Source organism: Artemia franciscana, chromosome 5, assembly GCF_032884065.1.
Source record: "Artemia franciscana chromosome 5, ASM3288406v1, whole genome shotgun sequence".
NCBI lineage: Eukaryota > Metazoa > Arthropoda > Branchiopoda > Anostraca > Artemiidae > Artemia > Artemia franciscana.
Genome location: NC_088867.1, coordinates 37,804,120 through 37,820,793, shown reverse-complemented (window position 1 = coordinate 37,820,793; position 16,674 = coordinate 37,804,120). Strand labels below are relative to the sequence as shown.

The following is a 16,674-nucleotide window of genomic DNA, read 5'->3' as shown; positions in this document are numbered from 1 at the left end:
TGGAACTAAAAACATGCTTCGTTGAATGAATCCATAGGTTCACGTAGATGGATGATCTCTATTCAGCTCTCATCTCCATGAAAATGAGCCATAGGATTGCCTTCTTACTTCCACCTTCCAAGCGCCTCTGGTGCTTCTACCTAATGTTGCGATAAGTAAATTCGTCAGCATTGTCATATAGAGAATTTGGCTAGGAAAACTTTTGGCAGTTTTGTTTGATTAGAGAAGACCATTCACAAGACAAGAAAACTATCGGTTTTACTTGAATTTTTCTTATACCCCTAATGTGTGACTTATCTCAGTCGACAGGCTGTCATTATTTATGCTTTCTTTTAATGGCATATTGCTAGACAATGTTAAATGTGGCATAGTTTATATCAAATTTTCTATAGATTTGCACGAAGAATATAATTTCAAATTCCGCAAAAAAGAAAAATTATCCTAAATATTTTTGCTTTTTACCAACGAAAAAAAAAACATTAGTGGAGCTCGAATCTACAACCCTGGGAGAAAGAGCCTTATCGATACGATACGCTCTAATGAATGAACTTGCGGGGCTTGCTTAAATGTACTTCCATTTAGAAATAAAATAGGTTTTACTTGAGCTTAGGGACATTAAAACATATATTTCGATTTGTCTTTTTGGGTTTCAGCATAGTGCTAAATCGAATAAAGATTTCATTCAAACTCTCAGTCTGTAACGGCCTCCCCTCCCCCCGAATATATGTCTGAAATACGTAAAAGAAAGTACAAAATAATGCGAAGAACCAATATAAACTTTGGTAGATAAGCAAAAAGAACGCAGGAAAGCTCGTGAAGGTTTACAATTGATTTTAAGCTGATTTAACAGTTTAAAATGTGATACAATAATCTATTGAATAGCTGTTTTATATTATAAAACGATGTGATTATAAAACATACAGTACGTAAATATGTGTGATTAAATTCGTTATACTTCAACTATTCCAGATTATTTTAGTGTTCATTCAGAATCTCTACATCAAATATGAAGAAACTTTTTCTAATGCAAAAACAATTTTTTTTTCACCTCGTGTTTGGTTAGACTAGAAATCAAAAAACTTTCACGAAAAAGAATCTGTGAAAAACAGAAAAACAAAAGCTGTGAGTAGAGCAAATATAAAATCGGAATCAAAAGAAATAAAAACGAATAAATATAGTCGTAGATAAATAAGAGGAATCGAAATAGCTGGAGGTTTAAACTAAAAGAAGGAAGCGAATGAAAAAGAAATTGAAAAAGTCACCTTTTCACCCAAAAGGTAAAAACTGGCAAAAAGCTTGCAGGGTCCTAGGGCTTATCCCGAGCTGTGTTTTTGTTCCAGAGGTTTTCTTATGGAACAAATGACCATAGAATATCGAAAAAGGGATCATGCAAATAGAAATTGACGTAGCAAAAGTACCAGTATAAGTTTAACTTTTTCTGATGTGATAAATGTCCTTACCTGCTAATGCAGAAATAACTGGAAAGTATAAAATTCTCTAGTTTTTTAAGCTGGTGTGCAGACTTGTAGATGTATTTGTGTGTGTTTTTTTTATTATAAATTTAATAATATCAGGAATATACTTATTTTCAGCATTTTTTTGACGTGGAGTATAACAGTAAATCAAATTGTTCTTTGTTCCTTATAGATAAAAAAGACAAGGTTTTTCTTAGGGAAGTAAAGAGCGAAGTTGAAACTTAAAACGAACAAAATTTATTGTTTTAAGGTCTATCTAACATCTATCAATAAGACTAGTATAGATAAAACAACTAATTATATTTCCCTATGTTTATAGGATTATAGAAAACTAGCGCTTTACTGAAAACACGAAACAATACAGGAGTTTTGGCACAAACCGATTAAAGACACATTTTACAGTACAAAAATAAACCATTTTGGGATTATTGAAATTTTGGTATCACTTCTGCGCAATGATCTTGGTTTACTGATTGGATTTCGCGTTGGTTCTGAAAAGGGTATTTCATGATTAGATTGTAGACAACCCCAAAGTAAAGCCATCTTGATAGTATTTGGATTATACACTAGCTCTACGATTTGTATCATAGCTTGAAATTCTCCGTTGTAAAGAGGGAAAGAAAGCGCTAAAGTTTGACTCTTTCTCTTAACTCTACTCTTTAAAACAGTAAAACACTTTAGCGTAAAGAGCGGGGCGTTGATGAGGAAGCATCTCCTTTCATATACGAAGTAATCTCTGTTCGTTTTAAGTTTTAAAGTCGCTCCTTACTTTCTGTTAAAAAAATTTTTTTTTTTTTATTTAATTTCTGAACGTTTTTGAATCAATGCATGTTTTGATTTTGGCTCTCCGCAGATGAATAATTAAAACGAAATTGGCATATTTATTTTTTTGCTAAATGGCTTTCTCATAGTTTTGATCGAATGATTTTGAGAAAAAAAGGAGCGGGGTAGGAGCCTAGTTGCCCTCCGAATTTTTGGTTACTTAAAAAGGCCACTAGAACTTTTAATTTTTTGCAAATGTTTTTATAAGTAAAAGATATACGTAACTTAAAAATTAGCTTACGCAACGAACTTCTGTATTCTGTTTTTATTACGTATATGAAGGGGTTCGCCCCCTCGTCAGTACCTCGCTCTTTACATTAAAGCTTAAATTTCATCCCAATTTCTTAAGAATGACCCCTGAATCAAAAAAGCCGTAGAATTAATAGTTGAAATTACTAAAAATACTTTAGCGGAAAGAGCGAGGTATTAGGAGGAGGTGAGCCCATCATATGCGTATGAGTTTCTGTTCGTTTTAAGTTTTAATGCTTCTCCTTACTTTTAATTGAAAAAACTTTTCCATATTTGTTTTTTCATTGTTTTTTTTTAAATAATGCTAGAAAATCCTGCGCTCCCTTCATGAAAATTTTCTTCCCCATGACAAATTCCTCCAAGGAAAGTTCCTCCAACATATCCCCCTCTTCTCAACCCCCCCCCAACCTAAAAATCCCCCTGAAAACGTCTGTACACTTCCAAATAACCATTACTATATGTAAGCACTGGTCAAAGTTTGTAACTTGTGGCCCCTCCCACGAGGACTGTGGGGGAGTAAGTCGTCCCCAAAGACATAGTTATAAGGTTTTTTGACTTCGCCGAATAAAATGGCTATCTCAGAATTTTGATATGGTGACTTTGGGAAAAGAATCAGCGTGGGAGGGGGCCTTGGTGCCCTCCAATTTTTTTGGTCACTTAAAAAGGGCACTAGAACTTTTCATTTCCGATAGAATGAGCCCTCTTGCAAGATTCTAGGACCACTGGGTCGATACGATCACCCCTGGGAAAAAAAAAACAAAGAAACAAATAAACACGCATCCGTGATCTGCCTTCTGGCAAAAAAATACAAAATTTCACATTTTTGTAGATAGGAGCTTGAAACTTCTAAATTAGGGTTCTCTGATACACTGAATCTGATGGTGTGATTTTCGTTAAGATTCTATGACTTAGGGGTTGTTTCCCCCTTTTTACCAAAATAAGGCAAATTTTCTCAGGCTCGTAACTTTTGATGGGTAAGACTAAACTTTATTAAAATTACATATCTAAAATCAGCATTAAAATATGATTCTTTTGATGTAGCTATTCATATCAAAATTCCATTTTTTAGAGTTTTGGTTACTATTGAGCCGGGTCGCTCCTTACTACGGTTCGTTACCACAAACTGTGATTATCCAAAGTGAATTAGAAAAGTATTGTCAAAAGAAAACAGGACGGCGTAAGACAACCCCAAAGAATCCATGGGTTACTGCAGACCTTCTAAAATTTATGCGTATTAGAGATCAGCTTTACAAAAAAAGATCAATCATAAATTCAATTTAAACGATAGAATATATAATAATTATCACATTGCTCTGAATTGATTATTAAGAAAAGGAAAAAGAGAATTTTTATCGATGAAGTATCGGAATGTCCGGCAAAAAACATGGCACACGATTAAAGAAGTTCTTCAGTAGCCAACGAAAACGATCCCGCTTGAAATACTTAACCAAGAGGGTGAAATGCCCAAAAGTGCTGATGATGTTTCGGAGGTATTCGGAAATTACTTCTCAGCTGTAGGAAAGCGTGTTGCTGAAGGAATCTGTCCGATGTTACATGATCCAAGCATTTTTGACTACCTTGGTCATTTTGAATCTGAGGTTTCAATTTATTTAGCAGCTGTATCATTAAGTGAGATGAAACCGGTCATCTACAAAATGAAAAGTAATACCTCTGGTGATGTTGTTATCGTTAAGAATGATTAATTTATTCTGCCACTAATTTAGAAACCACTTATACCCCTGATTAGTTCTGCAGTTAAAGATGGTTTCTTCCCTTTTTGAAATAGGTGGGAACAGCCGAACAGCCCCTAATTGACACCATGAGATTCAGCGCACCTAGACAACCCTAAAGTAGAAGTTTCAAGCTCCTATATACAAAAATGTGGAATTTTGCTGTTTCTGGCGGAAGACGGATCACGGATGCATATTCATTTGTTTTTTTGTTCAAAGAATGATCGCATTGAAATAATGGTCCTAGAAGATCGGGAGAGTGCATCCGAACCCATTGTTTGCGTGGAAAGTATACAGACATTTTTTTTTTGGGGGGGGGGAGTAGATTTGTGTTTTGAGTGGATTTCTATTGGAAAATATTCCTTGGGGAGGGGAATTCCTGGAAGGGGGTGAATTTTCCAGGGGAAATCTTACACTGGGGGATTTGAAAGAAATCCTAGACAAAGTTTTTTTTTAATTGTCCTACATTCTCTTCGCCAACTGAATTTTACATGTGAAGATGTTCCGGGGAAAACACCTGGGTGCTATTTTCCGTTTGTTTTGATTTCCGGAAATAAATTTCTATGGAAGGGCGCGTTTCCTTAATGATCTACAAACTGATAAGAGATTAAAGTCTTTTTCAAATGAAAGTATGCTAAGGATAATTTTTCAGGCTAAATCGTCTGCAAGAAATTTATGGGGAGCGGGATTTTCAGCCTGGATGGAACTGTCTTGAAGGAACTTGAAGGGGGTTGTACTTTAAGTTGGGTGAAATTTCCACGAAGCAGTTCCCCGTGAGGGGGGTATATTTCATAGAGGGTGAGCTAGTTTTACCTGCATCACTTGAAATATGAACAGAAATTAAATAAAAAAAAACAAAACAAGTTTATTAACTTAAAGTAAGGAGCAACATTAAAACTCAAAACGAACAGAAATTATTGTTAAATGAAGGATTGCCCTCTCCTCAATACCTTGCTCTTTACGCTAAAGTTTGACTGTTTGTCCCAATTTTTTAAGAACGGCTACTGAAACAAAGGGGCCGTTTCATTAGAATATAAAGCTTTTTTTGGAAGTGCTAACAGCTGTAGCGTATATAGCAAGCTATTGAGGAGGGGGCAACCTTTCATGTGCGGGATAATTTACTCCTTAGTTTCAGTTGATTTTTAATTGTTATTTAATTCGTGTAAAAATTGACTCTCTAGCACTTGTTCGACTAGATATATACGAAAAATCATTAGCAAACATGAGTTGCTGAACATGAAAGATAAGAAAATCGACTTCTCTTATCTGGACCAAAGGCAATCATTTTTGGAACTAAGGATAAAATTACTTGATTCTTTGGATATTATAATTGCCGTTTGAAAAGTCTTTCATTAAGTTGCTTTGACATTTTTTCGTTTACTCGGTAAGTAAACGTTTTCAGTGTTTAAATCTCTGAACACATCGGCTAGCGTAAAATTGCATAAAGACACTTTGGTGGCATAGGTAGGGGGACGAGGGAAAAAAGACTGTCATTGTCTCCTGGCACTGAAAGCTTTAGTTAAGATTCTGCGGTAATTTTCTAATAAAAATTAAAAAAAAACAACAAGAAATTCATGCAAAATAGGGATTTTCCTTGTTGTTCAAGCCAGGGGACTGTTAATATACTCCATAGTGTTTTCGGCCATTCCAATGGCGTACTTTTTGTTTCGATGCGACGCCATTTTGTTTTGGGTTTTAGTAAGGCTGTATTCAGGGGGCTAGGAGATTTGAACCACCTCCACCAAAAATTATTTCTGACTCGCAAAAACGTAACAAAAATGCATATGAAAAAATTGTTTATGTGTTTTTTGAAGTTTTGTTGTATCCCCTCTCCCTGAACAAAAATCCTAGATCTGCCCTAGGGTTTCATACTATTTTTTTTTCAAATGTCACATAAATTTGTTTTCAAAACTACATTTTACAACTAAGAATAATTGAGATAATAATTACCATTCCTGAGCCAGCTACAAATGGTAATTTTGTCTCACTAATCAGGTTTTTTAAAACGCCTTTTTTGATTGTTGGTTGTTGCTAGGTTGCAATTACCGCTGTAACCATGATGAATATCAACTGTTTCATGACGCATAATTTTTAATTTGAACATATTTTTTTTTAAGTTTTATATTTTACTTTTTATTTTCATGATCCCAAAACAAAATCTTTGTTTCTAGCTCGAATAATTTAGGACGAAATTCAGCAGAAAAAAAGATAAATTGACATATTTGGCAAGAACCTTACGAAGATCTATATATCTAGATCTTCTATCTTCTAGCTACAATATGTCAAAAAACATTTTACCTCAACTCGAAAAAAAAGAAAAACCACAAAAACAACAACAAAAGAAACCTTAGCTTGGAGTAATCTTGTACGAAGTGAAGCAATATTTACAGTGGTTGCTCTCTGAATGTATTAAATAAAAAATAAGAGGGTTTTTTTTTCTGAAAGTAAGGAGAAACATTAAGACTTAAGACGAACATAAATCATTAAGTATATGAGGGGGTCGCCCCCTCCTCAATTCTTAGTTCTTAACGCTAAAGTTAGACTTTTTTATTCCAATTACTTAAGAATGACTCTAGAAACAAGAGGGAACGACTCTAGAAACACGATTAATTAGAATAACAAGTTTTTTTTAATTCTAAAAAAAAGGTTTAGCACAAAGGGCGAGGTGTTGAGGTATAGAGTATCCCCTTTACTTTCATTTGAAAAAAAAATTCTAAAAAAAGTGAAGCATAAAGAGCGAGGTGTTGAGGCGTTGAGTAACCCCCTTAACTTTCAGTTGAAAAACTTGTTTTTTATTTAATTTCTGATCGTTTTTAAATAATGCCGGGAGATCCAGCTCCCCTCCATGGGAAATTCCCTTTCTCCACAAAAAATTCTAAAATGGAAAGATCCTCCTATGTAACCCTCCTCCCTCATAAAAATGCCCCCAGGAGAAATATCTGCATACTTCCTAATAACCAATACTATGTGTAAACAATGAGCGAAGTTCATAGCGTGTAGCGCTTCCCCCGGCGACTGTAGGAGTTCAAGTTATCCTCAAAAACCTAGTTATTAGATCTTTCGACTATGTTGAACTTAATAACAATCTCAAAGTTCTGATCGGGAGACTTTGGAGAAAAAGAGACATGGGAAGGGGACTAGCTTCGTCCAATGTCTTTGGTCACTTAAAAAGGATACTAGAACTTTCGATGTCTGATTAAATGAGCCCTCTCCTGATCTTTTATGATCACTTATTCGATACGTTCACCCCTGAAAAAAGAAAACAAATAAAAAAATAAATAAATAAAGACGCATATTTAAGAATTTAAAACCTCTACAGCACTAGTTCTTAAACTTATTTAGACACTGTACCCCTTCTTGCCCAAAATGTTTTTTTTGGTACCCCTTCTCATTTACCAATACTAAGTAAACAATAGCTAAAATATTGCAAAAATCTTAAAGTCTTAAGTTTTTAAACTCAGTTACGCATTATGTTCAAGTAAAAACAAACAAACATTTTTTACACACATTTTTATTTAAACACAAAGTTTAAAGAACAAAAAATGTTTACTTTCAAAGGGATTTGTGAGAAGGATGAGCTTGTTTCCCTTTACAGAAATTGTCGAAATTGCGTTCCAACTTAGCAAAATCTTGAAGCATCTTGAACATTTAATTTTTAATTTGTGTCTAGATTTACTTTTAAGATAAGTTAAACTAGAGAAACCCTACAAGAAATTTAACAGCAGTGTTTGATAGTTCTTTGTATTCCTTCCCAATACCGATCCAGAAATCTAGCTATGTAGTACCAGCAGTCAAATGTTTATTTTCAGTCAAATATTTATTTTCTGCGTAATTATCACCAGCTAATTCAATAGAGTTTTCTTTTTCGTTACTTGTTAATTCCAATTCGTCATCTTCTTCGTCATCAAATGGATTCTGTATACATACTTCTACGTATCTACGTTTCTGGATTCTTCTCCTGTTTACTTCCACATATATTTAGGAATCTATTCTGTTTAGTAGCCGAACATCATCTTCCATTTATAAGACTATCGGCACAGATATTTATTTGACATACGCCAAGAGTAAGGCGGGATTTTTGCCTGACATCGTCTGCGATAAGTCTTACAATACCCTCCCACTTGAACTGAGAGGTAGGAGCTCCCTTCGTTCTTTCAAAAAAAGAATAAAAAAATATCTTTTTTTTGAAATAGGTTAATTTGAATAAAGAATTTAAATAGATAAGAGAATTTAGTCATTATTGAGCAATGTTTTTTAAGTAGAGACTGGAGTGGTTTGCTTCTGGATGAAATGGTAGGGACTTCTAAAGATGAAATTGAAAGTAGGGGCCATGGTTGTATCGAGGAGTGGAGGGAGAGCTACAGTCCGTAATAAGTTATGAGGTTTTAAGGGACTCAGCATGCATTTTTGCATGGAGAAGAGAGATTATCTAAGCTAAGGTATGAGTGTTAATGTTTTTATTTATTAAACTGTTTTTTTTTTAATTATAATGAGCTGAACTGAACTAAACGCACATTTTATTCGAGAAAGAAAAATATTAAACTTCAATTTTTTTGCCAAATTTAGCTTCCATAGCTGTATTTCTTATGATTGCTTTCACATTATCTTTTTTAATCAATAGATGCATCTTTGACCTTTCCATCAGCTTTTTAAAAAAAACCTGAAGTTTTATAAAATATCCACCAAATAAGTTAGTTTAACAATTAGAATACCATCCGTAAATATATATTTTTTCCTCATTTCGATTTTCTTCGATGAAAATTGCAATTCCAACTTTGAGCCTATATTTCCTCTGAATCACTTTGCCACAAATAGCCAGGAGCCAGAACTATTCACAACAGTATTAAAGAAAAGCGTAAGTAGCTCCCATATCACCTCACAGCTTTGCAAATAATCTAAGCTATAGTCGACCATTTTTCATGTAGCTTATAATTTTCGTTACTTTTGAAAAAACGTCTTTAAATTCATATTTTTTTTATCCGAGATCTTTTCTTTGGATCAGGCAGCGTTTCCAGAAAACATCAGTTTGTTTTTAATCTTGATAAATTTATCAACAAGGAAACAATTGCCGACGAAGGAAAATTAATTTTGCTTCGAAATGCCCTTTGACGTGGTGATAGGCATAAGCCAAGCCCTACCATGAAAGACTGGTCAAGGTAAATTTCAATGATCAAACTCCAAGTTCTGATACTTTGAAAACTCCAAAACAAGAAGAGGATTTATCTAAAGTTTCATTCAGATGTTGTTGACTTAATGCCTTATTCGTATCGTGACTAAAGTAAAAGACTCTTGATTTGTCTTGCTTGAAATGAACATGTGCAAATTGATGATAAAAAGAATGAATATAAGAATGAATGAAATAAAAATGAATGAATATAAAATGAAAAAATGAATGAATATAAGAATGAATGAATAAAAGAATGAATAAAAAGAATGAAGAATATAATCTACGGCAAGAGTTACAATTTAACTGATTTGGTGTAAGATTCGGTTGCAAATCATAAAAGATTTGAATCGTTTGACAGTCATTTGTATAAAGTTCTAAAGTCATCAAATTTTCCAAAAAGTCTCATTGGGATTATACATATATTAAATCAATTGAAGGAAATTAGAGAAATATCAACAGATATATCGTTTTCGGTTAAAACGCCCAGTGGAGGTGATTATTTAAGAGGTATCAAACGAAAGCGTCTTCCCATCAAATTTAATATGCAAAAGGGTAGCCGACACTTCACACCGTGATTACTTTCAACATGGGTAAGTTTTGAAACATGTTGATGAAAATGTTGGTGAAGCAGGAGCTGAAAAAGAAGATAGCAAAAGAGTATTTACAGAATGAGCCCAGCTATACTCTTCATCGAAATCATAAAGTCCAGGGTAATCATTATCGAAAAACTAAAGTTCTTCTCCCCTTGGATATATTACAAGGAGACCTTTTGACTCTAGACGAGATTCAAACACGAATAAATAACCTGTACAAGTACATTTTACTTGCAATCAGTGTTTTTTGTCGCTATGCATATGCCGTTCCAGTGCGTTCAAAGAGTGGCGATGAAGTTGCTAGATCCCTTGAATCTATATTTGAATAAAATTCTAAAATTAAAATTAAAATTCACACTTAAAAAAAGGTTTCATTGAAATATAATACAATCCTCTATCATAGTCATAGTCGTACAAGGGGGGTATTGGCTGAAACGTTTGGTAAGAACAATTCGACTTTTAATCTTGAGATAATGTACCTTGAAAATAAGTGTAGCTATTTATCAAGAGCTAGAAATAAATTTATCTTCTCGTTTGTTAAAAGTGAGAGATCAAGACTAATTTTAAAATATCAACATCTCCCAGATTCTGAATAAATATAAGCAATTTAATTTAGCAAGTCACTCACCATCACTCTTTATATATATATATATATATATATATATATATATATATATATATATATATATATATATATATATATATATATATATATATATATATATATATATATATATATATATATACAATATACATACATACAAAATATGTATATCTACAAAATTGAAAGATAAATTTTTTCTAATACGGTAGTGGGAATTGAATGTATTACTGATTCATTTGTAACTTTTTTTTGTAAATCCCATCCCTATCTCCGTTAGTCGATGTTTTTGTGGTTTTTTTTATTCCTTTGCGTTCTCTGAGAGCTATTGAAGTGTTATTTCTTTTTACATTTCCATTATTGTTAAGGGAGACATAACGAGTTGCTTCTCTGTCTTCTTTATAGAATTAATACATAGCGTTTTAGTTGATTATAATGAAGTACGGACTATGATTTATAAAGATATAGAAGTCCAAATTTTAAACATAGCGAGTACGTTTTATCAAAAGGCGCTTGATTTTTACCGAGTTTAGTATATAATAGGTTTTGAAATCCTAATTTAAAAAACGAGGTCACAATCAAAATATTTACGTCTCATAAGGCACAGTATCACCATATCACAAATAAAATTCGGTTTCAATCAATATTTGTATTCGGGGTGTTTATGAGCTTGAATAATATTGCAATATAAAAGCTTAGAATTAAAACTCGATAAGTGAACATCCCCCAAATTTATTTATTTTAACCATTATTTACATTTTATATCGAAGGATTTTTCAGCTTGTTGATTGCAAAGTTACGATTGAAATATGGATATCAAAAATAAAAACGTGGTGATTACACATTTCACAAATGATTTTGATATCCCCCATAATATTTAAGATGATTTCTGAGTTCACAAATTATATATCTAAGCATATGTGTGCATGTTTAATAATGGGGGTCACATTTTCACGTAAGTAGGGACTTGCTGGATTTTGAAGTCGCTATTCAAAAAATATAAGGGGAGAATTTTCATATCAACCTTCCAAAACATTGAAGGTAGACTAGTTTCGGATTTGACGTAGACTTGACTTTTCCATCGATGAAAGTTTTCAGAAAATTTAAAATCCAATGAAAAATGTTGAAAAATTGAAATTTCAGTTTTCAAAATTGACTTTCCAAGATTGTTTTCTGGAAATCTGTAAGAGATAAAAAATACTTGACTGTAAGTTTTCAAAGAGATAACTCCATATTCCATATGAAAAATCACTGATAATAGAAAACAACTACAAAAAACATTAATAATGAATTCCGTAGTGCTCAAAATAGTTTGCACCTACGTTACCAAAACAGATATATGTTTATTTCAGGCAAGCTGTAATAAATGGGTGATACAAGATATGTTTGTAAATTATCACCCGAGCTTCAAAAGTTGGCAAAAGAACATTTGAACGAAGATGAAGAGAGAAGGGCCAACGACATTGCTGCTCTTCGTGAATGGGTGAAAAAGCAGCCACATCTTATCTGCAAAAACGGTAAACTCTTTTTTGTGCTCCCTAATAAATATTTTAAGAAAATTATCCTTCTTATTATGGCTACAGGATACTTCTTTAGATAAATTTGCTAGTTTTTGAGATTCACTCGCACAAAATAAAATTTTGAACTAAAAACAGCCAAAAAAAAACCGAACATGGTAGTTTCAGTCAAAGTTGAAATATATTTGACATTCAAAAATAAAAGTCAACTACCTATTGTGCTTACGCTAATTAGACCATATGTATTATTCGTATGGACCTGCCTGACGCCTCCTGGCTTACATTTGAAGCTTAGAAACAGGATGGTCACTATCCTAAGAAACAAAATTAATGACAGGCTCAGCGATAGCAAGGATCTTCAGAAATAATTTCCACCAATAACACTTCATATTACTTGCGCATGACTTTAGTAAGAGTGAGCCTATACCTTCCTGATTTTGCTTAATCTGAGATTTATATTTGAAGCTTCTCAGAATGCTGTCCCATAGAATATTTTAAGCTGCCTGAAATTTTTACAAGTTTTTTTTGCCAGAAAGAATCGTTTCAGATCGCCGATAACATCCCTAGAGACCAGATTGACAAGCTGGTATAGAAATTTGCAGCAATTAATTAACGTAGTTTATTAAACAGGCGTGACTATTGTACTCCACTTAGTGCAGTTTGAATATTAAAATGAATGTAAAAACTTCCAACATACAAAAAACTTCCAACCCCATAGAACCTTTGAAACTTACACTAAACTATTAGCTGGTACTGATAAACAATCATATCAAGAAGTTTTTGTTTGTAAAAGGACGAATGGCAGATTAGTGAGCGCTGAAGCTCAATAAGTAAATAAATAGATTGCAAGAGGTTTTATTTAGACCTTTCGGACACAAATCTATATTTACAATTGTCAATAAAACTCAAAAATTACAAAAATCAATTGCGATAAGCTTATTGAACGCGGGGGTAGATTTCAGGTGATACTTCTTTTGACCAATGCTTAGGATGCGTTGGAGCTTGAAGTTTAGTTAACTGTAATTAAACTATGGCTAAATTCAAGCGTTTATAGATTGTAGTGATAGCTATTCTAACCGTCTCAGCCTCAGTCTTGTTGACCTCTCGTAACTCTTGTTACAGCGTAGAGAAACCGCGTAGTCACTTAAGATGTTAGAAATTTTACTTATGGATAACCCTTTTTGGGCTCCGTTTTGGTAGGCCTCTACTCCCAAGCTTTTTTTCGTATATTAATGTTCAACTTATGGCCTCAAGTTTCAAACTGATCCGGGTAAATAAGTCTTAACCCTTTTTTTGGATTCTTTGACACCATACTTTTCTCCCAAAAATTTACGGTCATTATGGTCCAACACAACAAACTTTGAAAGTTTTAGTTCAATCGGAAAAATCTCTTTAATATTTGTTGGACCTTGTTTTCGGAGAAAGTGAATGTGTCCCCAGAATAAAATTTGTGTTGTATTTTAGGGTCTACTCGGTCAAAAGAAGTATGGTTTTAAACTTTAGCCAGTTCATGAAAAACGACTTCGTTGGCTCTCTCTTGGGCTCAGTTTCATGGCTAACAAACATTTTCATATCTCTTTTGAAAATTTTTGGTCTCGTTGGCCCAAGGAATATGCCCAACCAATAAGCTTCAAGCCAATTACATGAAAATTCTTCTCGGTTTCATTTTAGGATGAAATAAGAAAACAAGTTTTTTCAACTGAAAGTAAGGAGCAACATTAAAACTTAAAACGAACAGAAATTACTCCGTATATGAAAGGGGCTGTTCCCTTCTCAACGCTCCGCTCTTTGCGCTAAAGTTTGACTCTTTATCTCAAATCTACTTTTTAAAGCAGTGAAAAACTTTAGCGTAAAGAGCGGGGCGTTGAGGAGGGAACAGCCCCTTTCATATACGGAGTAATTTCTGTTCGTTTTAAGTTTTAATGTCACTCCTTACTTTCAGTTGAAAAAACTTTTTTTTTTTATTTAATTTCTGAACGTTTTTGAATTAATGCATATTTTGATTTTGGCTCTCCGCACATGAATGCTTAGAGCGAAATTTGCATTTTTTTTGGCTAAATGGCTTTTTCTTAGTTTTGATCGGATGATTTTGAGAAAAAAGAAGTGGGAGAGGAGGTTTAGTTGCCCTTCAATCTTTTGGTTACTTAAAAAGGCGACTAAAACTTTTAATTTCTTACGAACGTTTTTATTAGTAAAAAAATATACGTAGCCTAACATACGAATTAACTTTCGTAACGAACTTCTATATTCGTATATTTTATTACGAATATGAGAGGGTTTGCCCCCTCTTTAATACCCTGCTCTTTACACTAAAGCTTAAATTTTGTCCCAATTCTTTAAGAATGGCCCCTGAATCACAAAGGCCGTAGGAGAAATAGTTGAAATTACTAAAAATACTTTAGCGTAAAGAGCAGGAGATGAATATTTAGGAGGAGATGAACCCCTCATACGCATCATAATTTCTGTTCGTTTTGATTTAATGCTGCTCCTTACTTTCAGTTGAAAAAACTTTTTCATATTTATCTTTTCATTGTTTTTTGTTTTAGATAATATTGGAAAATCCTGGGCCCTCTCTATGGAAATTCTCTCCTCCCATGACAAATTCCTCCATGGAAAGATCCTCCCATGTAACCCCCTCCCCTCAACCCCCTCCTTATCCAAGAAAAAATTCCCCTGAAAAAGTCTGTACACTTCCCAATAACATACTATATATAAACAGTGATGAAAGTTTGTAACTTGTAGCCCCTCCCCCGGGGACTCTGAGGGAGTAAGTCGTCCCCAAAGGCATAGTTATTTTTGGTCACTTACAAAAGACACTAGAACTTTTAATTTCCGTTAGAATGAGCCCTCTTGCAACATTCTAGGACCATTGGGTCGATACGATCACCCCTGGGGAAAAGAAAACAAAACAAAAAACAAACAAATAAACACGCACCCGTGATTGATCTTCTGGCAAAAAATACAAAATTCCACATTTTTGTAGAAAGGAGCTTGAAAATTCTCTATTAGGATCCTCTGATGCGCTGAATACGATGGTGTGATTTTCGTTAAGATTCTATGACTTTTAAGGGGTGTTTCCCCCTATTTTCCAAAATAAGGCCAATTTTCTCAGGCTTGTAACTTTTGATAAGTAAGAGTAAATCTGATGAAACTTATATATTTTAAATCAGCATAAAAATCCGATTCTTTTGATGTAAGTATTAGCATCAAAATTGCATTTTTAAAAATTTCGTTCACTATTGAGCCGGATCGCTCCTTACTGCAGTTCGTTACCATGAGCTGTTTGAAACCAGTACCCCAATCTATAATGTCGTTTACATTAGGATCCATTAGCCCAAGAACTTTCTTATGCAATTAAAATCACTCAGAAACAAGGTATTTCACCCCTTTTGAGAAGAAAAGCACTTCCTTTCTTGTTTTTTGTTGTACTTTGGGCTCCTCTTGGCCCAAGAACTTTAGTATATAAGTATTACGATATTCAGAACAAAAGTTTTGTCGTCTTTTTGGGCTAAATTTTGGGGGAATCTTACACAACAAGTTAAACAGTTTCTTTTTGTATGTAGATTTCTCTTGTCCTGTGAAATCGTGACTGCAAATTTCGAGATGATCAGGAAAAAATTGCTCCTTGTAATCATTTTCGGTCCTCCTAACACCCTCTCCCCACAGATAAAATGTTTAGTTTCCTTAATCCAGTTAGCGATCCTTAAAAGCTTTAGGCGAACAGAAAAAAATATGGACCTTTCTTTGATCTACAATTATGAGAGGTTACCTCAAAATTCTACTTTTCCAGGAGGATTCACTTCACCAGGAGTCATAGAACTTTTAGTTTCAAACCGTTCAGAACAAAACTTACTGGCCCATTTTTTGCCCTTATTTTCAAACAAGATAATATTCTTTTAATTTTTTTTTTAAATATTTGACTTCTTTTATATGTACCGTAGTTTTTTTATAATAAAAATAAACAAACATTTTCGAGACCCAGTTTTTGGGGCCTATCCTTCAATAGACAATGTTTTATCTTTGCAAGAGGGCTCCCTTGTTCTAGCAATTTCAGGGCGTAACATTCAAATAGTTCAACAATTTTTTTATGCTTTTCTATATTATTTTAATTCTTTTTTTTTTATTTGCCCAGAATATTTTTTTTACCTTAGGAATTACACATATGAGTTTTGAGTTGGTTAGGAAAAAGATATGAGCACGTTGAAAGAAGATCAAGCAACTTTTTCACACCCTCGCATCCCCATGAATTTGTTCCTAGTTACATCGATTTGAATAAACTGTTATTCTTATCCCGTTTTAAAACATACTTTCTGTAGCTTCTTTGCTAAGAATACCCCCACAAAGCTTCACTAACCCTCCTTTGAAGGCTAAAAGGAATCAACTCAGTAAAATGAAGCATAAGAATAGTTATTATTAGTTTTTGCCGAAGATGAAATAATTTTGATAGTTGAAAAATGAAAACCAATTGCTTTTTGTACTTTCACTAATTAAATCATATGTAATCTTTCACCAACTTTGCC

At 33.5% G+C, this 16,674-nt stretch overlaps 1 protein-coding gene across 1 annotated transcript in view; it reads left to right on the top strand.

Moving 5' to 3' along the window:
- Positions 1-5,503: 5,503 nt before the first annotated feature.
- LOC136027372 (alpha-tocopherol transfer protein-like) overlaps positions 5,504-16,674 on the top strand; it is a 56,711-nt gene continuing 45,540 nt past the window's right edge. Inside the window, exons 1-2 of the mRNA XM_065704558.1 lie at positions 5,504-5,660; positions 11,990-12,154. Coding sequence (XP_065560630.1) covers positions 12,004-12,154 — 151 coding nt within the window. The 5' untranslated portion in view covers positions 5,504-5,660; positions 11,990-12,003. The remainder of the gene's footprint in view (positions 5,661-11,989; positions 12,155-16,674) is intronic.